Genomic DNA, 26,679 nt, shown 5'->3' on the forward strand with positions numbered 1-26,679 from the left:
TGTCATTAAAATTTTAATATTGATATTTTTTAATGGAATCAATACCAAATAAGTAGCTTGTGATAATCGATATATATCAATACTGCAGGATCTATGAGCCCTTAAGGTTTGTACAAGCAAATATGAGATGATCACAAATAAAACTTAAAAACATTTAAAGGGAGAGTTACAGGAACACAAAAGACAGAATAACAGAAGCTGATAATATTGAGCACAAAAAAAAAAAAAGAAGACATTTTCCATTGTGAATGCCATTATCAGAATAAAATTATCAATTTATGAATCAATTATGATTTAAAATCAGGAAAATGTTGTAAAATGAGAAAGCGTAGATTGTTTGCCACAACTGAACATCACTTTAGGTGTTTTGACTTCATTTTAACATTATATATTTACAGAATGACAATTCGCCAGCGTTTAACTTTCATTTAAACCCACTGTTACATCATGTTTCTTAAACTATACAGAAATTAATCTCTTGTGACTCATCACTGATGATCCCTGTCAATCATCAGTGGCTCCGCCCACAGAGCTCAGGATTGGTTCATTTGTGCTCCGCCTCTCACTGCAGAATCTTCCTGTTGATCTGAACAAACAATAAGATGAAGAAAGACTGACTGAAGTTCATCAACAACATTATAAAACCTTTCACAAGATACATAAAACAATCACACTATACTGAAGAGAGTTTTATTGATTATATTGAGAAGAGCTGCAGGTTCTGACACTTACTGATGGATTCTCATGTTTAGAAAAGCTCTGAGGATCAAGAGTATTCAGGAGGTCTGCGATCAACGGTCTGTGTGAAAGAGAGTGAGAGATCGGTCATGTGATCATCAGTGATGGAGTATCTGACTTTGACGTCTCACTTACTGTGAGTGTGTCGTACAGGTCAGAGGTCGTGGACTTGAGATCAAGAGCTGTATATGTGTCTTCATTGGGATCAGAGATCTACAGGAGAGACAGAAGGACACACACATTGTGAGTTCATGTTTTAAATGCTGACTGTAATGTTTAGAGGATCTTGATGGAAATCAGTTTTACTGGATCTAGAACTGAAGAATCGGGTGTTTGGACACGAGACTCGTGTGTCTTATACTCTTAATATCTGTGTACGGCTCATAGCGGCTGTAGGAAACATCTCTGCATGCAGGAAAACACTGTGAATAATTGAGATCATCTCACCTCCTTCATAGCAGATCTTCTGTTCATCCTTTTAGTAAGACTGTCAGAAGAAAGATGAATAAACACATTTAATGCCTCAAATAACTGCAATTTCAGGATTCAAACAGAGATGGCGACAAAGAGGCAAAGCTTACGCACTACCGCTTTAAATGTAACACTTAACCTAAATGTAATACAGTAATTCTTCATATATACAGAAGTAGATTTTTTAAATGAACTTCTTACCAAATGTACATCACAAAAGCACCTGATGCTCCACCGAGTAAAACACCGACACAAGCAGCAATACCGACAGTTACAGACGAGAAACATCTGACTGCTGAAATACAGACAAACACACACCAATGTTTAACAGGACTAGATCAGACAAAATATACTGACAGATAAGAAAGTAAGCAGGAGTATGTGGTTAAAATACAGAATATGATTCATAAAACTCACACATGATATTTAAAGTCACAGTATCAGAGTATTTCTCTCCATGTTCATTGATGGACTTGCACTTGTATTCTCCACTGTCATCAGAGCTGATCTTTGAGATGCTGTAGATTCTTCCAGATCCTACAATCGTTCCTCCTTTAATCCAGCTGATTTCTGCAGGAGGGTTTGAGTCACTGATGCAGTTCAGAGTCACTGAATCTCCCTCCACTATTACACCAGATGGACTGATGGACACTGAGACGCTCCTGGGTGAGTCTAACACAGATAAATATTGATATCATTAACAATCATATTAAACTTGACATCACAGATATTTTGAGGATTTAATGTCACAGTGACTGAACCATCATTAACTCACACATGACGTTTAAAGTCACATTATCAGAGTATTTCCCTCCATGTTCATTGATGGACTTGCACTTGTATTCTCCACTGTCATCAAAGCTGATCTTTGAGATGTTGTAGATTCTTCCAGATCCTACAATCATTCCTCCTTTAAACCAGCTGAAGTTCAGAGCAGGAGGGTTTGAGTCACTGATGCAGTTCAGAGTCACTGAATCTCCCTCCACTATTACACCAGATCCACTTATCAACACTGAGACATTCCTGGGAGGGTCTAAAACAGACAAAAATTAAAGTTCAATGAATATTAGAAAATTAGGAAATTTAAACAATGTGCAGATGATCATTTACTCACACATGACGTTTAAAGTCACAGCATCAGAGTATTTCCCTCCATGTTCATTGATGGACTTGCACTTGTATTCTCCACTGTCATCAGAGCTGATCTTTGAGATGTTGTAGATTCTTCCAGATCCTACAATCGTTCCTCCTTTAATCCAGCTGATTTCTGCAGGAGGGTTTGAGTCACTGATGCAGTTCAGAGTCACTGAATCTCCCTCCACTATTACACCAGATGGACTGATGGAGATCACAGGTTTCACTGGAGGATCTACAGATGTCAGGTAAAAGTATTTGTCAGAGACGGCTGGTGGAAAATGTTCTAGGAAAGGCTGCAGTTGGTTATTATTGGACAATTTCAGCAAACATCCCAGTTTAATTTTTCACTGTTTAATGCTAAAACAGTGAAAGTTAAAGCAAAAAAGTAAACAGAAGGAAAAACTATTAAGACTAGAATTTGAGAGGCTTGAAACATTTGAAATACAGACAAATGTTTCACCAAGTTCTAGATTAAAGGTACAATATCTAAGAGTATTGTATCAAAAAGTTAACTCCACATCAGCAACATAAATTCATCAGCTAACCATTCAGAGACGTCCTGTTGCATTCTACATGTTGCCACTTCTTCTTGAGTCTCTCCATCTTTGTCTGACTCCGTTTTAACATTAAAGGCAGAACAGTTTCTGTCATTTTAGTGTGTCTGCGTGAGGTAATAGCAGCTGCTAACACACAGGAGCTCTTGAAACCCCGCCCTCTGCAGCAGCTCATTTGCATTTAAAGGGCCAGGCACAAAACAGTGCGTTTTTGCAAACCCTCAAAAAGTGACAACTTTAACTTGCTATATAAAAATATCTGTGGGGTATTTTGCGCTAAAACTTCACACACACACTCTGGGGACATCATAGATATTTTACATCTTGTGAAAAGGGCATTTTACCACCCCTTTAATAACTGAGTTCAGAATTGTAAAGTTAAAACTTTTTCCATTAATGATCCAAAAGTGTTTTCTTTTTGTTCTTTTTTTTTCTCATATTGTGAATATGAAAAATGTATGCTGTATTTTGAATGTTATGTTGCCTTTAAAAGAATGTGATGGCGGCGGTGTAGGTGGTAGTGTTTCTTTACTCTTCAGGGAAATAAAGGTGAAGTGGTGATATAACCTATTAATCGGACTGGTGATAACGTGAAAAAAAATATGTGAAAAAGTTATATGATTCTGATTTGACATCTTTATGCATGGGAAAAAGAGGCAAGAAGAAAGTTAAACAAGTTTGGCTTGACACAATGTCTTCCGACGCATCTGGCTCAACTGATCAATTCGAGAATTCAGCATCAGCCTCGAGTAGTGCTGGATTTAAACTTAAGAAAGATACCGAATCACAGTGGTTGTTGTCACATCCCTCTCGGATACTCCTCAGAGGCCAGCTGCTAAAAAAACTAAACGCGCAGAATCTAACGTTAGTGGAAACGGGAATGAGAATGTCTTGCCGGCTATTCGTGAGCTTGATTCTAAATTAGACAAAACGTTCCAGAAGATTTCGGCGATTGAAACTACCACCGAGGCAACTTCCAAACAAGTCAAAAGTCTAACAGCGACGGTACAACAGCTTATTTTGGATGTTGGCGTGCATAAAGAGGCTCTCGATCATCTGGAATATGAGGTCCACGCTCTGAGAAAGGAAAACAAATTAATGAAAGCAAGTGTACAGGAGTGTAGACGTTACAGTTGGCGATGGTTTCTAAAGTTGCACGGAGTTGCGGAAAAAGACAATGAGGATGTCCGAGGTGTGATCCTCAACATCTTAGGGAAGATTGCTCCTGGAGTCGGAGACGGGCTACAAGACAGTGTCGATGTCGTTCATCGTCTGGGTCCGAAGAGGACGGATGGAAAGACCAGATCGATCATAATTCTCTTCTCACAGCGCCACATTCGTGACATCATTTGGAGTGCTGCTAAAGGTTGCAAGTTTCTAACTGACAATAAACTGCGTCTCTCGGAGCCGCTGTCTCCTGAAGATAGAGCAGCGCGGGACAAGCTGTGGCCTCTTGTGAAGAAGGCAAGGGAGGAGGGCAAGAAGGCAACCTTTCGCAACTCATTTGCTTTGATTGATGGGAAACAAATCTTCTATTCTGATGTCGTGTAAGCCAAGCTGCTGCTTGCACTTGTTACTTTTCTCATGCAAAAATCGAAAAGATGAAACTTGACGACTAACAATATAAACTGTGCAAAAACTTTTAAGTTGTGCATAAATAGGAAGGTAACAATTTTTGTTCTTCTTTAATTATTGTTACCTTTACTGTTAATCTCCTTATTTGTTTATCACCTCGATAACGATGTGCTTTGGTTATTATCCACCTCTCCCTTTACATTCTGGTAGCTAAGTCTAAAGAAAGTCATATTTTTGTTGTTTTTTCTCATTTTGTTTAGGAGTTCTTGTTATGGAGTATTCGTTTAACTCCTTGTCGGTTGTAACTTTAAATGTTAGAGGTTTGCGGGACAATCTGAAAAGAAAAGCAATTTTTTTGTTTTGTAAAAGAAGTGCAGCTGATCTTATCTTTCTTCAAGAAATTCATTCAGGGGAAACAGATGTTACATTTTGGAGAACGCAATGGGGAAGCTCAATTTTCTTTAGCCATGGCAGCAGCCACTCGGCAGGGACTGCTATAATGTTACATAGATTTAAAGAGACTGTATTAGAAACTGTATGCTCTGATGAAGGCAGATGGGTTTGTGCTGTAATTAAACAAGATAACGCCACCTTTATAGCTTGTTGTGTATATGGACACAACTCTCGTGCATCCAATAGAGTACTGTTCTCTCATCTAGTGGACAAGCTTAAAACGTTACACAAAAAATATAATAATGTTTATTTTATTTTGGGGGGAGATTTTAATGAATGTATGGACGATCACCTGGATAGATATCCTTCTACAAAAGATTTTACCTGGTCCAATAGAAGTTTATCTCTTAGATCTAGGATTGACTTTTTTCTAATTTCATCTTCTATCCTTAAATATGTAAAAGATGTTTCTCACGTCACTGCCCCCTTATCAGATCATAAATTAGTTGCAATAAAATTGAGTGACATCAATGATAACCCGAGAATGAGGGGCTATTGGAAACGTCTCGGTTACGTATGTAACCCTCGTTCCCTGAGTAGGGAACGGAGACGTTACGTCGGATGACGACGAATGGGGTTTCGCTTAGAAAGCCTATCATCTTCGAGTATATAAAACGAGCCAATGGCAATGAAATGCCATGGGTCTGCGGAATTTGCATAGCGTATCTCCGCCCCACGCAGGGGGTATATAAGGAAGTGCGCGAGCAACATGCAGACTATGTCTTCGCTGAGGAGCCGAGACTGAACTCAGGCGTTCCAGCGGTACAGCGGAAGTGGCAGGGAGACGTAACGTCTCCGTTCCCTACTCAGGGAACGAGGGTTACATACGTAACCGAGACGTTCCCTTTCGTTGTCACTCCGAGTTACGTCGGATGACGACGAATGGGGTTCCCAGTGTAATCACGCCACCTCTCGACTGTCTTCCAGTGCCCTGCGTAAGTCTGAGCTCCCTGTCGTGAGACTGGCACAGACGAAGGACTCCTACTTAACACAGGAATACCAAGGTACACTGGGAAGCATATCTCAGTGGAAATATGCAATCATGCCCAACCCGAAGGGGGGGACTTGGAATACACATATGACCCCGAAGGGCTGCATACGGAGTAACACTGGGGTGTCCAGCCGCAGGTGGAATATTTCAACCCCAGGGGTGGCAAGGTGGCTTGCCAAGGGAAAGACACATGCTCAGAGAGGCTTACAGTGGAAATACACATGTGGGGGTCGCCCGGAGGGGGAACCATGCACATGGAGGCACCTAGCCAAGCGCGAAAGCTGCCGGTGGCATAACTCTGGCGATGACGTCGTCAGTGCTGGAGGAGACTCAGGGCTTATTAGGCTCACCTGAGGAAAATATCGCACGTATCACGTCCGTGGAGCGGAATGGCGAGCAAGCGAAGACACCTGAGCAGAATCTAGCACTGGCTAGTTGAAGCGAGTACATGAGAAGAAACTGGCTCAACTCGGAGATTGTAGAATCTCGCGAATGTGTTAGGTGTCGCCCAGCCTGCAGCTCTGCAAATGTCTGTTAGCGAGGCGCCATGCGCTAGAGCCCAAGAGGATGCCACACTCCGGGTGGAGTGGGCCGTCACACCAAGGGGGCACGGTCGACCTTGCTGCTGGTAAGCCAAAGCAATGGCGTCCACTATCCAGTGAGACAACCTTTGCTTGGAGAGAGCCTTTCCCTTCAGCTTCCCACCATGACAGACAAAGAGCTGGTCTGAGGTCCTGGAACACTGCGTTCTGTCTACGTAAGCACGGAGGGCGCGTACTGGACAGAGTAATGCCAAGGCTGGGTCTGCCTCCTCCAAGGGCAGCGCTTGCAGGTTCACCACCTGGTCTCGAAAGGGTGTGGTGGGAACCTTGGGCACATATCCAGGCCGGGGTCTCAGGATCACGTGAGAGTTAGCCGGCCCGAATTCCAGGCACGCTTCGTCAACCGAAAATGCCTGCAGGTCCCCTACCCTCTTGATGGAGGCCAATGCAACCAGGAGCGCTGTCTTCATTGACAGGAACTTAAGCTCCACTGATTGCAGAGGCTCAAAGGGAGCACTCTGCAGGGCAGTTAAAACCACTGAGAGGTCCCAAGAGGGAACGAGAGGAGGGCGGGGAGGATTTAGTCTCCTCGCTCCTCTCAGGAACCTGATGATCAGGTCGTGCTTCCCCAGAGACTTACCTTCAACTGCGTCGTGATGTGCGGCAATAGCGGCAACATACACTTTCAGGGTGGAGGGAGACAGCCTTCGCTCCAACCCTTCTTGCAGGAAGGAAAGCACGACACTGATCGGGCATTTCGTGGGTTCTTGCTGTTTAGAAGAACACCAGTTGACGAAGAGGTTCCACTTCAACGCATAGGCATGTCTCAGTGGGACGAGTCGTGGGAGGCAAACAGATCTACCTGAGCGTCCCCGAACTGATCCCAAATCAGCTGGACCGACTGGGGATGGAGTCGCCATTCTCCAGCGAGAGGCCGAACTCGAGACAGCTCGTCGGCCGCCTGGTTCAGGTGTCCCGGAATATAAATGGCTCGAAGCGACCTCAGATGCTTCTGACTCCATAAGAGGAGGTGGCGGGCGAGTTGCGACATACGGCGGGAGCGTAGACCACCTTGACGGTTGATGTACGCTACTGTGGCGGTATTGTCTGATCGGACTAGTACGTGTTGACCCCTGAGCAACGCCCGAAAGCGGTGCAGGGCAAGGCGTACAGCCAGCAACTCGAGGCAATTGACATGCCAAAGGCGCTGGGGTCCTGTCCAGGAGCCCGCGGCAGCATGTCCATTGCACATGGCACCCCAGCCCGTGGTGGAGGCATCTGTTGACACAACAACATGCCTGGAAGCTCGTTCTAAGGGCACTCCGGCCCGTAGAAAACTGAGGTTCGACCACGGGGTGAAGGTCTGACGGCAGGTCGGAGTCACTGGAACTCGGAGCGTGCCGTGTTGCCATGCCCACCTCGGGACTCGATCGCGAAGCCAAAGCTGAAGTGTTTGCCAAAGCAAAGCGTTACAGCGGCTGCAGATGCCATATGCCCCAGGAGCCTCTGAAAACGTTTCAGTGGGACCGCACTCTTGCCTTCGAACTGACGAAGACAAGTCAGCAGTGACTGCGCGCGCTCGCTCGTAAGCTGCGCGGACATGGCGACCGAGTCGATTTCCATACCGAGAAAAGAGATTCTCTGCACTGGGCAGAGTTTGCTCTTCTCCCAGTTGACCCGAAGGCCCAGACGAGCTAGGTGCCGGAGCACAAGGTCCCTGTGTTCGCAAACCTGATCTCGAGAGTGAGCTAGAATCAGCCAGTCGTCGAGATAGTTCAGGATGCGAACCCCGTGTTCCCGGAGAGGAACAAGGGCTGCCTCGACGACCTTCGTGAAGACGCGAGGAGACAGGGCTAGCCCGAAGGGGAGAACCGCGTACTGGTATGCCTGCCCCTCGAAAGCAAACCGAAGAAACGGTCTGTGTCGAGGAAGAATGGAGACATGAAAGTAGGCGTCCTTCAGGTCGATCGCTGCAAACCAATCCTGTGGCCGTACGCATTCGAAAAGGCGTTTGGCCGTGAGCATCTTGAACGGCAGCCTGTGAAGGGAGCGGTTCAAGACGCGCAGGTCCAGGATAGGCCGTAATCCACCGGATTTCTTCGGTACAATGAAGTAGGGGCTGTAGAAGCCGGACCTCATTTCGGCTGGAGGGACAGTCTCGATCGCACCCTTCGCCAGTAGGGTGGCGACCTCCGCTCTCATGATAGGGGCATTGCCACCGACCATAGTGGAGCGGACTCCCGCGAAGCGGGGAGGAGACCGCGCGAACTGAATCGCGTAGCCGAGCCTGATGGTTCTCGCGACCCAGCGGGACAGCCTGGGGAGCTCTAGCCAGGCCCCCAGAAACTGTACCAGCGGGGTCATACGAACCACAGACGTACCGTCGGTGGTGCAGCGAGGCAGAATGACCGGCCCAGGCGAGGGTGGCATAGCGGCCCTGTGCGGGGGCACGGTCATTTGCCATGTCCTGCCAGAGGAGGCCAGGGGAGGACCAGCGTCCCACGGGGGCGTGCTCTGGCAGGGGACTGGCGACAGAGGGGGATGAGAGGAGCGTGGCCCGTGGGCGGCGCATGCTGTCATCCGAGAACTCTGTGTGCTCAGAGATGAGTGAGTCAGTTCTGTCTTTAACCACATTAGGGTGCTGCCCGTCGAGGGACGAGCAGCGGGAGTGGGAAAACCAAGGATTCTCCCCCGGCCCTCCACCGGGGGAAGGAGCGGCCCTGCTACCGTCTCCTGCACAGAACTGGGTGTCATCTCTGAGCAGCCACCCTCAGGAGCGCCGCTTGGCCTGGCGTTTAGCGGGGCGCGGGGCTGGAGGGGGCTGTGACGCCTTCCTACGGCTTCCTCCACGACGCGACCCGGGAGCAGCGGACTGCTGGGGCCGGTCGGGAGGGGCGGGAGCCATAGGAGGGCGTCCTCGGCGGCGCGCAGGCTGAGGCACCTGTGCCGACGGCTGCGCTGCCGGAGCAGCGGGCCGCCGGGGCAGGACATGTTTTAAAGCCTCAGTCTGCTTCTGTGCAGTCGAGAACTGCTGGGCAAAGTCCTCGACTGCTCCGCCGAAAAGGCCAGCCTGGGATATGGGGGTGTCGAGGAACCGGGTCCACTCGGCCTCCCGCATATCAGCCAGGTTGAGCCACAGGTGTCGCTCCTGGACCACACAGGTGGACATCACCTGACCCAGGGAGCGTGCGGTCACCTTCGTCGCCCGGAGAGCGAGGTCGGTGGCGGCACGCAGCTCATCAAAGAGCCCTGGGTCAGTCCTCCCCTCGTGCATGTCACGCAACATCTGGGCCTGGTAGACCTGGAGTGTCGCCATAGCATGCAGTGAGGAGGCCGCCAGCCCCGCAGCTCTATAGGCCTTCGCCACAAGCGTGGAGGAGAACCTACAGGCCTTGGAGGGGTGCTTAGGGTCGCCGCGGGAAGAAGCACTCTGAGGACACAGTTGCATCGCAACAGAGCGTTCAACCTGGGGAACCCCAGTGTACCCTTTGGCGGCCGCCTGATCGAGAGGAGGCAAGGCGGAGGAGGTCGCCGAGCGATCACGGGAAGACAGGGGTGCCTTCCAGGACCTCGTGACCTCCTCATGCACATCCGGGAAAAAAGGCATTGGGGTTGGACGCCGACGAGGGTCAGCGGCCGCACCCAAAAACCAATCGTCCAGCCGCGAGCGCACTGGACCAGGTGGCGGGGACCACTCTAGTCCAATGGCCGCGGCTGCCCGGGAAAGCATGGCCGTCAGCTCGGGATCTGACTCGGGCAATGCTGGTACACCCGAGGGTGGCAGCACAGCCGAGCCATCACTTCCCGAGGACTCCTGCCCACCTTGAGATGCAGCGATCGACATAGAATCTTCATCTGGAGCGCCGAATGAGACCCGCGGCAAGTCAGAGGACTGTACCGCGGTCACATTCGGAACACTCGCGGGTTGCACGGAGGTAGAGGGGGGTGTGGAGCGTGGAATAGTCGGCGCTTGGTTCCACACCGTCACCCTCAGGTCACCCTGGCCGCCAGCCGAAGTACCAGCTCTCGCGGAGCTCGTAGATCGGGATGCGGATGAGGGGACTCTACTATACAGATCATTGAGTCTCGACCGTAACCGTGCGATGGGCATGTTCCCGCAGTGGGAACATGACTCATCCACAAACGCTGCCTTAGCGTGCTCGACACCCAGACACACAAGGCAGAGATTGTGCCCATCAGAATCAGAAACTAATAGACCGCAACCAGAAGTACACGGGCGAGGCATCTTTAAAAAGACGTGCACCGTGTAAGCTCTTTTAGAAAGGAGATTTCTCCGCAAATGCTGAAGCGACCAGGGAGAGAACACACACACACTGGCAAATCACTGCACAGATAAGCAGGGAATGTGCACTCGCTGGAACTCGCTGTCACACCAACACTTGGAGAGAGGCTCGTCTCGAAGAGAAAGAGATGATAACTCAGAATTGGCTGTGGAGTGAAGTAATGAACTTGGCTCCGAAGCGAAAACATAGTCTGCATGTTGCTCGCGCACTTCCTTATATACCCCCTGCGTGGGGCGGAGATACGCTATGCAAATTCCGCAGACCCATGGCATTTCATTGCCATTGGCTCGTTTTATATACTCGAAGATGATAGGCTTTCTAAGCGAAACCCCATTCGTCGTCATCCGACGTAACTCGGAGTGACAACGAAAGGGAACTTAATAATACCTTGTTACAAGACAAACAATTTAATAATAGTATCATCAATCTTACCAAAGAATTATTTACCGGATCAACCAGAGATTATAAAAAAAATTGGGAGTTCTTTAAATATAAAGCTAGATATATTGCAGTTAAAAGAAGTAAGGAACTTAAAGATATTAAACATAAAACTGATTCAGAATTGGTTAATAGACTTAATGTATTACTAGCTAAAGATAAGATTACAGAAGAAGAAGATATGGAAATAAAAAAAAGCTTATTTAGAGTTGGCCAAAGGTGCATATACTATGTACTGGTCTAAATAACATTATTTCAGAATCTCAGTCGGGATTCATGAAAGGCCGTCACATATCTAATAATATAAGGTTAGTATTAGATGTGCTAGATTACGCTAATTTAATTCATTCAGATGGTCTCATACTTTTTCTTGATTTTCAAAAAGCTTTTGATTCCTTAGAACACAAATTTCTTTTTCGCACTCTAGAGTTATTTGGATTCGGTAAATTATTTATTGATACTGTAACCATGTTGTATAGAGATATTAACAGCTCAGTGATCGTTAACTTTGATACATCCAAAAGGTTTGACATCCATCGTGGAGTCAGACAGGGCTGTCCAATCTCCCCGTTTTTATTTCTTTTAGCCACTGAACTACTTTGTCTAAGGATCAACCAAAATGAAAGTTTGATAGGAATCTCTATATTTGATCGAGAGTTTAAAAGCACAGTTAGCTGAGGACACCACACTATTCTTGGAGGATAAAAAAACAGTTACCTAATGCTCTCGAATTGGTGGAACAATTTTCATGTGCTTCGGGTCTAAAACGTAACATTTCGAAATGTGAAATTATCTCAATTCATGATATAGATGAGAGACATCATTGGAGGGGATCCCAGTTAAAAACTGTGTAAAATATCTAGGTATCCATATCACTAAAAATCCAGTTACCAGACATCTTTTAAACTTTTCTGATAAAATGACAAAAACTAAAAACGTCTTTAACATCTGGCTTCAGAGAGATCTTTCATTATATGTGTGGTGATGTGATCCACCATGATAGGGATTAGGGGCGGGTTCAGTATGCTTGGCGGATATAAAAGGGATGAGAATGGCGTCTAAGGGAGCGCGTCATTCTGGGTTCTGGACGTGACGTCATTTGGGCGCGCAGTGTTTAGGATTGGGAGTGCGACTGCGGAGTATCAGACGCGTCGCTTAACGCCCGTCATGGCGAGCCGGTAATTTGCACTCTACGGAGTACACTGGGTGGTGCGAGTCACCAACAAGCGTGATACGAGGAAGGTGCTGCAGCAGGCTTGGTGGGGGTAGCTGGGCTTAGTGACGACCGATTGGATTGTGTCTCCCCTTGCCGGAAACTCCTCGACCATTTCTCAGTGACTATTACTGGAACAGCGCATTTGCTGCGATCATCTGACTGACATTTTCTCTTATCCCTTATCTGTCTTGAGATGGCCGGAACAATAGCGCATTTTCGGCCGTAGTGACGCTTTCCAAACCTAGCAAATTCAGTGCTGATCTCTGGGCTGGAGTACAGCGGCGAATAACTGGGTTGTCATTTCTACTTGCTCTTTTAGCAGAAACATTGTCATTTAAAGTATTTACGTTTGTCAAATTGTTATTGTCTGTCTTTGAATGTCTTACATGTATTTCTAAATCCTGAGAATGGTATACTTTTAAAATGCTGTAATCATTAGGCGACGCAGTGTTGGAAAGCTATTAATGAGCGTTGGCCAGTGAGTGGTTGCTTTTATCTTTTTTTGTAAACAACTGATTCCATCTGTCCACATGTGATAAGGGTTCAACCAAAAGACTATTACGTGGAAAGTGCGTTGGGTGTGTGTGTGTGTGTGTGTGTGTGTGTATGGTTGCTTATGTCTCAATTTGTACTCTTTTCTTTTACCCAGAGTTGGGGTGCCAGTTCAACGCCCACGTCCTCTGGTGTGGTGGTGTGCTTCTCGCTTGCTGTGTTCACAGGGGGTGATTGGGTGCTGTGTGGTGAGAGCACTAGTTGCAGTGTTTACTGGGTGGACGAACTGAATCCCCAATTCTGAAACGGATAAGTGTTATAGTTGGCGTATTTATTCTAATGTGTGTTTGTATTGTGTATTTTGGTACTTTTCTTATCTGTATTTAATAAACAATTTGAAACGTTTCCTTGTTGTCTGTTATCTGACCCAGTCACCGCGTATCTGTGTGCTTTGCACTTGATGTACAAACGGGTCCCCGGCCCATTTTCCGGGGTGGCGTAGTCTATTTTGTGCCATAATTGGTATTGTGTTGCGCTTAAAGGAGCAAACTGCCACATATGGTAGAATCCTTTTATCTAAGGTGGAAGGGCTCTCTCGCTTTGTATACCCTGCTCTTTCTTTGTTTATCAATGATAAAGCTATAAGGGAAATTAACAAAATATTTTTGGATTTAATTTGGAAAAATAGGCCTCACAAATTGAAAAAAGAAGTACTCTCTAATTCGAGAGGTGAAGGTGGCCTTGACTTTTTAGATTTTGCTGATACTATAAACACCTTTAAAGTAAACTGGCTGAAAAGATGCCTTGTGAACCCAGTGTCGTTATGGTTTTTCATTCCTAATAATATCTTCAACAAACTGGGTGGCCTGTCTTTCCTATTAAAGTGTAATTTTTTACCTAGCAAGTTACCCATTTCCTTATCTAACTTTCATCAGCAATGCCTTCTTTCGTGGAAATTGTGTTTTGTCCATTGCTTTTCCCCCCACAAAGTTCTCCTTTGGAATAACGCGGATATAACCGTTAGAAATAAATCTCTCTTTTTCCCTAGATGGTTTAACAATAATTTTAATTGCATTCTATCTGTCTTTGATGATTCTGGTCATATTCTAACTTACAAGCAATTTTTGAATCACCATAACTTTCCAGTTCCACACTGTTACACTTTTCTGTAATTTCTACAGTTATTTACTGTAAATCCCCCAGTATTATACTGCTATTTCTCTTTACAGTAAATAACTGTGATTCCCATTGCATCATGGGAATTTTCTATGACGTCTAACACCACATACAGAGACTTACTGTATTTGTTAAATTTGCTGTATACTACTGTATTTGTCTAACACCACATACAGAGACTTACTGTATTTTTTAAATTTGCAGTATACTACTGTAGTTGAGGTAACAGCCTCTCTGGCTGGTACCATTCCATCGTGCTTTTTATTTCCTATTTTTTGCCTTACACCGCGTGTCTACAACGCTATAATAGCCAGAGGCTGTCTATATTGGACACATTGAAGCGACCGGACCATTAATACAAAATGCAAACCTGTTTGTCCCTCCCTTGTCAGAAATAGCGCGAGCGCTTGGACTCGGAGTACCGTACGTCAGAAATATAACGGCCGCGGCGCATAACTATACACTGTCTGGGGTTTGTCGTGTCGTGCGGAGCATCCAGTGTAATATCACTGGGTTCAACTTCTGACTGTCTTTTGTTGGACCGCGCCGTTCGTGTCTGGCCTGGGGAAGAGACGGAATTCACTTCACCGAGAGAGAGACCAGCAAGCAAGGTAAGAAACATTCTGTGTGTGTTGACAGGATTGTGCCCAGTTTAACCTATGTTATAACATTACTCGTCGTCAACATGGTGGTAACGAACTTTACCACGGTAAACTGCGCTAACGTTTCATTTTACAGACTTTATTAGAGAGACTTCTAGCAAGATTCCGGAGGTAACGTTAGGCCATTTGTGATATATTTTGAGATAAGTTTGCTGAAATGATTAGCAATATGTGAAAACTGTGCTTTGGAGCCACTGGTGCAGACTAGGTACAATATCTTATAAAATCTCTATAAAATTGGCTAACTTTATATCAAATAAGTGACCTGCATCATGTCTAACTTTATATTTATTACACAGCAAATGAACCAATCAGAAGATGGACCATTGTCTTTGTTCAGTCTCACCAGATTAAATGTATCCAGGTAAGCACTGCAGTAAAACTCCCACTTATTCATTCATACCAAATCTAGAATTCTAAACAACTTAAGTTAATATTTTTGCATTATTTTGATATTTTATTAGGCAAAAGACTCTCTACCATTGCAGTCCCACCTGACCAGGAAGGTCCTAACATCAGCGCACTGTAGGAAGGAGAACGATCATCACTCAGTGATTTCTTGCATGTGTCTTACTGTGTATTTGTCTCAAACAGGAATGGGCTAAAATCATCGATTTCAGTCTTTCTCTCTATGGATCTCAGCATTTTTGAAGAGAATTTAGGATTTGTAGTATTAAAATACATTAGTATTAAAATTTAATCTGGCATAATTTAATTTAGTTCTTTTGTATGCTATTTATTGACAAAAGCATATATATTCTTAAGTTTTTGTAAAAAAAGAAAAAGAAGAAAAAAAAAGGAGGTTAAAAATAATTTGACACTAATATTTTCTCTCTCTCTCTCTCTCATATATATAGTGTTGGAACCGGGATCTCCTCTGAAGGACAGAGTACATTTGTGTTTGTGGACACGCACACAGTCCAGGGAACATTCTGATGTTGTCAATCAAGTTCTGAACAGGAACCAATCTTTGGAGAAGGTCATTTATTCAAAGGTGGACAAAACCATTGTGTTTGCTTTTTAAAGATTATTTTGATGATGCTTTTTACTCCTATGTTGTAGAAAAGATGGAGGAGTAGACACTAGACAGTCAGACATTGATAATAAAAATAAATGTTTCTTGAGCATCAAAGAGACTTCTTTCAAAAACATTAAGGCAATTAAATACTTTTTTTGGCCACCAGTGCACATGAATCCAACACATTTTTGTAAATAAGTGAAATTATTTTTAAGGTGGGGTTATGTGTCATGTATTGTGAAAAGAACTGTGTTTTGTCCTGTGTTGGACATTTCCTTTTTGACTGCTTAAAAATTTATTTATATTCTGCAGTTTTATGAATGTAATGGTTGATATTTCATTATAATAATTGTATAAGCTAAACAACCAATGACTCTACATTCATTTTGTCAAATGCTAACGTTTTGTTTATGATTTTATGTATGTTTTTAACAATGTGTGCAGTGAAGGACAGCACAAAATGTGTTAATTTAACACGTTTACACATCTTTGTGCTAACCTTTCTGACATATTTACTTTGTTAAAATCATTAACACAATGAATGAGTTAAAATGAACACAAAAAACGTTATCCCTAAACTCACCCATTAATGTGTAAACATTTCACACATCATTTCCAGCATTGGCAGACTGTTTATTTTGTGATATATGAAATGTTTTAAATAAAAAAAATGGTATTTTGTGATAACTGTGTCTAATTGATTTGTATGTCAGTAGTACTTATGTAGGATAAAAATAAAATTAATTATATATCAAAATTATGAAATCTAATTTATATTTAGTACAAATAAAAATAATTACAGTAGTGTACTGATTAGCTTCGTTTTTACAGTAATGTACTGTAGTACACAATTACAGTACCATACTGTAAAACTGAAATACGGTTTGGTACTGTAACTCTTAATTACAGTAACTTACTGGCAACAGTGTTGCCAGTAAGTTACTTTAAAAAACCCTGGAAAAGTCTAACAGTGCACCAAAGGAATATAATACCTTGATAAAAGCTATCCCAGCAGGCTTAATTCAGCTAATTAAAAATCACCTTAACTTCAGTAAAGGTAATAGTGTTTATCCGGCTTTACGCTTGGGCGAGATAGATTTTTTAGATCGAAAATGCAACAACAGACATATTCGCTCAATTTTTCAAATGAAGAGAAAGGTTACTCCAAGGGGTAAATTCTATTGGGGATCCCTTGTAACGAACATAATTTGGAGAAAGGCCTGGCTTTTGCCCAGTACATTTTGTGTATCCAACAAAGTTAAGGAAAATCATTATAAAATCCTTCATAAAATCTATCCTGTTAACTCTTCCATTTCTAAATATTCTGATATTGATGAGACTTGCTCTTTTTGTGGTTTTGTTGAGGGAACTGTCCCTCATTTATTTTGTGAGTGTAATGTAACCAATAGATTTTGGGCTAATTTAAGTGCTTTTGTTTTTGGCCCTACAAATGTGACCCACACCTTCATTCTTAAAGAGATTATCTTTTATTATGAAAACCCAAAGCGGATGTCCCTTGAACATGTTGTTAATTTCCTTATCTTGTATGCAAAATTCTTCATCCACAAGCAAAAATGGCGTAAGTCTCCTTTGAGCTTCCCTCTTTTTCTGGCTGACCTTAATTCTTTTATTTCTTCCCTTAGACTTATAAATAACAAAAAAAGTGCAACATTTTTGATGCATTATGATGATTTATTCAAAGATATGACTTAACCTTATTGTTATGGTTTTTTTTTTTTTTTTTTTTTGTATGTATAATTACATAATGTGCTGTATGCAAATCCAGGATAATTATGTATTTTAATTATTATTTTTTATTTTATTTTCTCTTCGTATCATTGTTTGTTCATTGTATGAGATACAACCTTGCTTCACTTCCCTGAGCTTGTAATTGTGTAAGTTCTGCAATAAATTAAAAAAATAAATAAATAAAGACAGAAAAATAAATAAAAGATGTAAGCACAGAAAAATCGGCAGAGATATTTCTGAGAGAAAATAACAGTGATTTTGACGTAAAACTAGACAAAACGTCTAGAGATATATTTATTTTATTTGAACTGAACTATATTTTGCTGTTACGAGTGATTTTGAGTTAGTGTTGAGTGTTTTTATCGTGGACACGGCGATGACACGGACTGAGCTCATCACTGTGTGGAACAAGATGGCGGAGCCTCCCAGCGAATCCTGATTAAAGCGAAACCATCGAACGATTTCATCGGACCCTCTGCTCAGTTTTCCCCGGACAGAGGAAAAGAAGTGTGCAGGATGACAGAGTGAACTGACGTTTAACTCTTTTCTCTTCTCTTCTCAATCGACAGAAGTCTATTTTCCCCTTTCACCACGACGGTAGGCCTGAACTGTTGCATCTAACGTTCACTGGGGTATGGTCGATATTTTTTTCTCTTTTGAATTCAGAGACTGGTATTTGAAAAAACACTAACGTTACTGAATCTACAGATATTTGAACTGTTTATCTATTGACAGTTGAATTGGTCTTTATCAGTTGTTCATTGCCTGTTTTTATTTTTACTTTAAAGAGAAGGGTTTATTGTGTGAAATAATTGAAATATAATTGTTATTTTTATTTCTGAGTTGAACTGGGAAGAAAAAGGGAAACTAACCCCGTGTGGATTTCGATTAAGAAACCTAAAATCTAAAATTAGTTCAAATAAGGAACTACAACACTAAAATATAAATATGTAAAAAAGATAATATTGAAATAAGAGTTAAAATAGAGAAAGTTTGCAATAAAGTAGATTTCAAAAAGAGATTAAAATGAAATAAATATAGGCTAACTCCTATAAGCCAGTTATTTTCGTTTACAAAGTTTTAAATATGTATATTTTTACGACAAAACCGCACGGATTACCCTCAGAAGGCCTTCGTTTATCCCCCTGGAGCCGGATGGATTACTTTTGTGAAGGATGCATGCACATTTTGGGACTTGAAGGAGGTGGACCCCATAGCTTCACACTATAACCACTGAAAGATCTAAGACATTTTCTAAAATAACTGAAAATGTGTTCGTCTGAAAAAAGATTGACATATGCATCTCGAACGGCTTGAGGGTGAGTAAATCATGGGTTAACATGACCAGCGTCGGCCAATAGTGAGGCTACGTGGTGACGTGCAACACAGACGCGCTACGCAAAAACACTACGTAAACTAACTCGAGGCACAGAGAGAGAATGAAATGAATAGTGGAATAAAGTCGTTTTTTTTTTTTTTTTTTTTCGCACAAAAAGTATTCTCGTCGCTTTATAAACTTAAGATTGAGCCACTGGAGTCACTTGGACTATATTAACGATGTCTTTAATATATTTTATGGGCCAGCAAGTTATAGTGTCCATAAGCCTGTGGAGGAGTGAGCCAGCTCTCAGATTTAATAAAAAATATCTTAATTTGTGTTCCAAAGATGAACGAAGGTCTTACGGGGTTGGAACAACATGAGGGTGAGTAATTACTGACAGAATTTTCATTTTTGGGTGAATTGACCCTTGAAGTTTACAAAAAGCATCATAGAAGTTTAAGTTTATGAAAATGTAAAATATATATTTTTATATTTTATATAAATATATATTTTACAAAACAAAATAATTCAACTAAAACTTCAAGAAAATCAAAGCTAAATATCTGAACAAATTCTGAGACAAATTTTAGGTTGATATCAAAAAAAAGAAAAAAAAAGAAAAATCAATACGATTTTTTGAGCGCAGTACCAAACTTTTCCACTAGATGACATCCAGACTCCTCTGATGACCATATAAGGACTCTTCGATTTCCATATAAGGATTGAGTGATCTTAACTACAGTCTGAACGCTTTCAAATGCTATATAGTTGGTCAAGATTACTTTAGGTTTAGACTAAGATATTATTGTTATAAATGTATAATGGCAAGTGTCCCACGGGTGTTGGGGAGGGGCAGTCTTAAAAATAGTGGTTACATTTTTTTTTTATAAATCATAAATTCAGATATTTATTCTTTGTAATGTTTGAAGAGGTCAATCTGTACTCACACATGACATTGAGCTGAACAGCAGGAGAGATGTGAGTGTGTCCGTCTACAGCACAGCTATATCTGCCTGAATCCTCTCTTCTGACTGACTGCAGCAGGAGTTCATTGTTTCTGTCTCTTCTCTCAGTTAATGGCTGTGAGTTTCTGTACCAGATGAATGTTGCTCTGTCAGTCAGAGCGCAGCTGCTTTTACATCTCAGAGTGACTGAATCTCCCTCTGTCACTCTCTCAGGAGACTCCACCTGAAGATCTGAACACAACACACACACATTATATCTAGTGCTGCTGTCATACACTGATTATTATTCAACATAATGCACAGAAGAAGAGATAAACCTCATCAAACTCACCTGTGACAGTAAGAGTCACTCCTGGTTTACCAGTATATCTTCCATCTTTATCAGTGATGAATCTGAAATAGTACATGTCTTCATCCTTCAGTGTCACATGACTCAGTCTGATGGTGCAGTTCTGCTGTTTATCTCCCAGATACTGAAGCCTCTGACTGTATTCAGGGTCCTTAGACAGATCTGGAGGATCTACACGTATTTTAGTCCAGAACACTTTCTTGATCTGATGTCCAGTAGGGTATTTATAAGTGCATCTCATTATCACTGTTGAGTCCTTTAGTGCACAGATGTGTGAAGGACTGTAACTCACACCCCAATCATCACTAGAAACCCCTGAAACACAGAATTCATCAAACTGTAAATGTTGTTTTATCTGTTATATTGGACCATGAAAACATGACAATACTTTATTACTATTTGAAAACAGCGACTCATTACAGGAAATATAAGATAAATGTGAATAAATAATCTCAGTGTGAATTACTTTAAGACAGAGGAGTGAAGAGAGAACCAAGAAATCAGCCAAAAACAACAAGCTGCACAATTACAGTTTTTCTGAATTGCTAAAACACATTTCTTGAAACCATCACTCACTTTCTCAAAACCTTAAACACAAAAGCAAATGTTCAAAACTCATTCAGAGAATCTCTGACTCTTCTGGCAAAATCAAACAATGCTTTCAGATCTTACACACATCAGTCAATATTAGAAACACTACAGATCATTCGTTAGACACTACATGACAAATGGAGAACACAGAATCCAAAGCATGCAGTTACAGGACAAATATTTATTTATATATTGTAACAAAGTAAACAAAATTTGCAATTACATAAAGTAGTACTGACACCTGACAGTGGTGAGTGAATAAATACTGTATGCACTGCAAGTACTGTATAGTATTGTACTGAATATTGTATAGTATCGAATGTCTGTATATTCAGCATTTGCATACTGTGAAATACAGTGACCAACTGCAGAAGCCCAAAAGGTTACAGTAAAAAACTGTAAATGAAAAGCATGTTACTGTAAAGTACAGTCAGAAGAGTTGAGCAACTGCAGAATCAAGGTCAGTGAGAGAGATTTATTCTGCTTCAGCTTCACGTCTTCATGTCGGTCCGGCCGGAGAATATCATCTCTGCAGGAGAAGAGAAAAACCCTGAAGCAGATCCAGCCTTGACAACATTCTCCACACCTTCCTCTTCCTCTTCCTCCTCGTTCATCACCTCTTTCACACACTCTTCCTCCTCTAACTCACACTCTTCCTCCTCTCATACTCACACTCTTCCTCCTCTTATACTCATACTCTTCCTCCTCTAACTCACTCTTCCTCCTCTTATACACACACTCTTCCTCCTCTTATACTCATACTCTTCCTCCTCTTATACACATACTCTTGTTCCTCTTATACTCATACTCTTCCTCCTCTTATACACATACTCTTGCTCCTCTTATACTCATACTCTTCCTCCTTTTACACTCACACTTTTCCTCCTCTTATACTCATATTCTTCCTCCTCTTATACCCATACTCTTCCTCCTCTTATACACACACACTCTTCCTCCTCTTATACTCATACTCTTCCTCCTCTTATACCAGGGGTACCCAATCCTGCATCTCCAACCCTAATTAAACACACCTCAAGCAACCAATTAATGTCTTCAGGATCACTTGAAAATTGAAGAGGTGTGTTTGATTAGGGTTGGAGATGAACTGTGCAGGACAGTCGATCGGCAGGAGCAGGATTGGGCATCCTTGTCTTAGGGCGCTTTCACACTTGGTTCGATTGCCTGTTCCGACCCGAGTTCGATTGCTCCCCCCTCCCCCTGCCCCCTGATGGACTGTGTTCACATTATATTATTTGTATCGAACCGCAGTACGCTTGCGTCATCAAGTTGCAGCTGATGCGTAATCGTGTTGCTTGGTAACTGCTATGAATGAAAAGGCGTCAAAATGGATAGAATTGCTCGCTTCACATTTGTTCTTCTTTTTTTGAACCTTTGGTTTTGTTTTCAAAGAAAAGATACAGAAAGAGAAACACATTTGTGTCTGTCTGCCGCAAAAGTATCGTTGCAAAGACAGCGGGTTGTCCTCCAAAGACAATTTTTGCGTTGACAAGCAGAAATCATCTTTCTGCTTGCAGTGCGTCAATCCCGCTTTTAGTCAAGGTAAGTGTGACGAGACACACACACACACACACACACACACACTCACTCACGAAAGAGCTTACGTTATTACATTATACGTCATCAATAGCGGTTCACTTCCGCGATTTGGTACGATTGCGTTCATATCAGCAGCGAATTGTACTGGAGTTCACATGAACCGTATCCCACACAACCTTTTTAAGCGGACTTTTAAGCGGAGTACGGTTTGCGGGTGCGCAGCCGAGTTCGGAAGACAGCGTTCACATCATCCCAACGAACCAAACAAACTCTGATGTCATTCGAACCCGGGTGCGCACCAAAAGTGCTAGTGTGAAAGCGCCCTCTTATACTCATAATCTTCCTCCTCTTATGCACACACTTTTCCTCCTCTTATACTCACACTCTTCCTCCTCTTATGCACACACTCTTCCTCCTCTAACTCTTATATTATTTCCATCCATTATTGCAACTTTCAACATTCAATGCAACATTTTGAGTCAATTTAGGCACTTAGTCTTGTATTTTGTACAGTTGGTTTGGTCTCATCACTAGAAATAACTTTGAACAATTTTGAGTCGTTGTGTGTAAACGATGACAACTGTGTTGTAGTTGTGTTTAACTTTTGCCTGCCTGTGTTTAGCGTTTTGAAACATAAGTGCATCACAGTGAGAAATGTGTTTTAATGAGTGAGAATGACAATATAAATATTTAACATATACACATTCACTTCCGACAACAAGAGCAATAGATATTCACGATCTAGTGCTAGAGCAGGGCTGTGAACTGTCACACTTTCAGCCTGAGACTCTAATCGACACGTTTCACACACTCTCACGCCACACACACATTTTCTCACGCAGAGATAACTCGCAGTGACACTGACCAGAGGTGTATAGTCCAGGGGTCAGAAAGTAGAAGTCCTGCCATATGTTTATTCCACCCATGAACTCAGCAGCTGATTTCACTAATTAGTTCTCCTGGCTGAATTATTAAATCCAGGTGATTGGATCAAAATTACGGTGGCCCACAGAGCTCAACACGCAGCAACTGAAGAAAACACATGCAAATAGAAAAACACCCGCAAATTAAGAAAACATCTTCAGCTGCAACTGTTGCGTGTTTCTGTATTTGGTTGTGTTGTGAGTATTTGGAGCACACATGTGTTGTGAAACTGATGAAGATGTTTTCTTAATTTGCAGGTGTTTTTCTATTTGTATGCGTTTTCTTCAGTTGCAGCGTGTTGAGCTCTCTAGGCCACCGTACAAAATACTGAGGAGGACTTTTACTTTCTGAACCTGGACTTTACACCTCTGGCACTGACAGACAAGACAGAGCTGGTTACTTTTCAATTCTCAGCTCTCAGATTCTGTCAATATTATGAAATTAAAAGAATAAATATTGTTTTGGTGCTTGTAAATGTAATTGTAAAGTCCCTCCCCCTAAACCATGTGACACAGACTAGCAAGTAGCAAAAGACTATTGGACATTTCTAAAAGGGACGAGCGTTTGACATGTTCAACACAAACTTCCTGTTTCAGAGAGAAATATGTGAGAACAGGACAGAAGAAAGTGCAGATCAGCCGCTCATGAGGCCTTAAATAAAACATCAGAGTGTTTCTAATGTGAATGTAAGAGAGACTCACCGTGAATCATGAGCAGAAAGAAGATCAGAGGAAGAGGAGGAGCCATTCTGACCCACATCAGCATAACATATATCTATAATACAGCATTCAATTCAATTCACATTAATAAGTTATGAAGGCCCTATTTCAGAAATGTACATATTACAAAATCACAGTTAGCTAAAAAAATATAAAAAAATAAACAATGTAATAATTTAAGGCAGAAACAATGAGCTCATTGAAGTATACTTGCGTTAATATATTCATCTCTTAAACAAGTATATGTAAACATCCTATTCTTAACATTTCTCATGTAAAGTGTGGTGAGATCTGGTATACTCTCACTTTCCTGATTAACCCCTAGTATCAATGTGTCTAGGCGGTCTTTTGCTGTCAGATCAGAATAGGTATTATTCCCTCACTTGCTTGTTATAATTTATACCAGTAAATCTAGGTGTAGTCCCTACACTCCCAGGAAACAGTGCTCTTTTTGCTCTTTTGCTATCTTTTGCTATTAGAACTGTTTTAATAGCTGAAGTAAGACTTAACAGTGATTGTCTTTAGAAATAAAAAAATATTTATACAAAAGATAAAAACACTGGTTACACAAAAATTAATATTCGTAGCAAATCAAAAGAAAATGTTACAGGATATAAAACTTCAGCTTATTCAATCTCAACAGGGCAGTCCTGTATGAGTGAATATTACAAAGGCTAATTACCTTGTATGCAGTTCAAGCAATTGGAGTAAATATTAACTTGTTCTCATCCGAGGTTTTCCAAGTTACAATAATACAGCAGAGCAGTTTAAACCAAAATAAATTTAGCTAGAATTAAGCTAGAAGAGATCTAATTTCTCTCTAGGGATGCAATCGACATCAAAATAAAATATGCAGCCTCGAACAGTCAAAAAGCAGTCATATTTATACGGAACTGGGTTACATTGTTAATATGCAGTTTCTTGTTTTTTTTTCCAGAGGAACTAACGCATGTGACATCAACCTTCTTCTGATGTCGACATTGTTCCCCATATATGGGCATTCTTGTGTCCTTTCCGTCCTCTGTGCTTTGGGCTTCTATGTAAGTGTGTGCATGCATATGTATCTGGAAGTGTGTTTGTAGGTTCATAATATCTATCAAAATTCAAATATTACACTACAGAAGACACGTATGTTATATGAGCAATAATCATTTAAGCAAGAGTGTGTTTGTCTTACTGTGTTGAAGCTCATCAGATCAACAGCAACCAAATGACTGACTGTTTTAACACAAGCACTTTATCTTTACAGTGAAGCTTTGTGTGGTTAACACTGTTTATTAATGACCAGCGACAGAAACATCACAGTCCCTCCCTCAACAAGAGAACAACATTACTGAACTAAACCTACTTAAACAGAAATGATGATCTTTTTCTGTAAGTTGAAGATGAATAATTGTGAAGATGAATGAAGATGAATGTTGGGCCCCGTTCACACTGCAGGCAAAAGTGGCCCAAATCTGATTTTTTTGGGGTCAAGTGACCAGGTCAGACTTCTTCATAGGTAGTGTGAACACTCAAATCTAGCCCAGATCTGATTTTTTCAAATCAGATTTAGACCACATACATATGTGGTACTGAATCAGAACCATATCTGATTTTTTTCAATGCGACCGCAGTGTGAACAACCAAGGCGGATTTGATGCGACTTTTACGTCAATCTACGTCGACATTTGTCACAATTATGCGCCGGTGAAGCCTTAGACACAACAGACACAGACAGCCTGACATTAAAAACTTGACTAGATAATATGGAGAACAGCGATGGAGCGAGTCAATGGAGGGAGAGTGAGGTGTTAGACCTAATTAGTATATGGGGAGATACTTCAATTCAAGCTAAACTAGAAGGATCCTACCGTAACAGCCATAAACCTGCAAAAGGCAAAAATTGCCAATTTTGCTCTCTTTCTCTTTTTTCTCCTCCTCAGCACCTGCTCATTAATGTTATGGCTTCCATTACACAAACATTTTGAAATAAATGCGAATATGCTTACTTCCTCCATAATCTCCTGAACTTTAGTGCAACCGCGTGCTGCGTCTGACGTCATTGTTATTGTTCTTTTGCGCATGCGTGTTAGTTTGAAACCTCAAACAGTTCACACTGCAATCAGATATAGGTCACATTGTAAAAGGTAATGTGAACAGCCAATCAAAAAATCGGATCTGAGCAAAAAATCAGAATTGAGCATCAAGACTTGCGGTGTGAACGGGGCCATAGTGATTTACAGGTGAGGCTCATCAAGGTTGATGTCAGTCGCAGGAGATGGTGACCTCTGGTGGCAGTTTGAGGGATTGAACGAGCACATATGAGACGAGATGTGTCTGACTGCAGAACTATATACGTGACTGCAGTTTCAGGCCAGCAGCTTCAGACCGGACGTTAGGAGCTGACGATCACCTAAAGCCTGCTTTATACCAGAGATGGTCTTATTACTGGGAGATACCAGGATCTGTGGCTCTACCATTGTAAAGTGTAACTGCTGAATTGGATCACGTGTGCCTTGATAACCAATCACATTACAGCCTTGACGTCTGTGTCTGAAATCTCCCCCTATACCCTTAAATAGGGCATTATTTGAGGGAACAGCCATTTGTAGTGGTGTCTGAAACCATAGTGGACCTTATCGAGTGCACGTGTTCAATCTCACAATGCACCGCAATAACAAGTGTAAAGATGTACGCTCAATGGCTACAGAATACCCACAATGCACTGTAAGAGTCATGTCGAATTAATTCCTTG

The 26,679-nt window shown here is 42.1% G+C and overlaps 1 protein-coding gene across 1 annotated transcript; it reads right to left on the bottom strand.

The window, feature by feature from the left end:
• Positions 1 to 24,869, bottom strand: LOC311077780 (B-cell receptor CD22-like). The gene is made up of 12 exons (XM_084106395.1): positions 24,625 to 24,869; positions 23,925 to 23,997; positions 20,134 to 20,466; positions 19,785 to 20,033; positions 2,324 to 2,578; positions 1,985 to 2,242; positions 1,627 to 1,881; positions 1,411 to 1,504; positions 1,186 to 1,225; positions 874 to 951; positions 733 to 799; positions 1 to 586 (listed from the first exon to the last, which is right to left on the bottom strand). The coding sequence occupies exons 2-11, from the start codon at positions 23,986 to 23,988 to the stop codon at positions 767 to 769; spliced, it is 1,659 nt and encodes a 552-aa protein (XP_083962521.1). The 5' UTR covers positions 23,989 to 23,997; positions 24,625 to 24,869; the 3' UTR covers positions 1 to 586; positions 733 to 766.
• Between the last annotated feature and the right edge of the window lie 1,810 nt (positions 24,870 to 26,679).

The sequence above is a fragment of the Abramis brama genome (genome assembly GCF_963993115.1).
Source record: "Abramis brama genome assembly, chromosome: 2".
Classification (NCBI taxonomy): Eukaryota; Metazoa; Chordata; class Actinopteri; order Cypriniformes; family Leuciscidae; genus Abramis; species Abramis brama.

Coding starts and splice junctions, on each gene's coding strand:
- LOC311077780 (XM_084106395.1), bottom strand. CDS start 23,988: ATGCTGATGTGGGTCAGAATGGCTCCTCCTCTTCCTCTGATCTTCTTT. Junction 1,226..1,410: donor GCTTTTGTGATGTACATTTG/GTAAGAAGTTCA, acceptor TTCTTCTGACAG/TCTTACTAAAAGGATGAACA. Junction 952..1,185: donor GAAGATCTGCTATGAAGGAG/GTGAGATGATCT, acceptor TCTCTCCTGTAG/ATCTCTGATCCCAATGAAGA.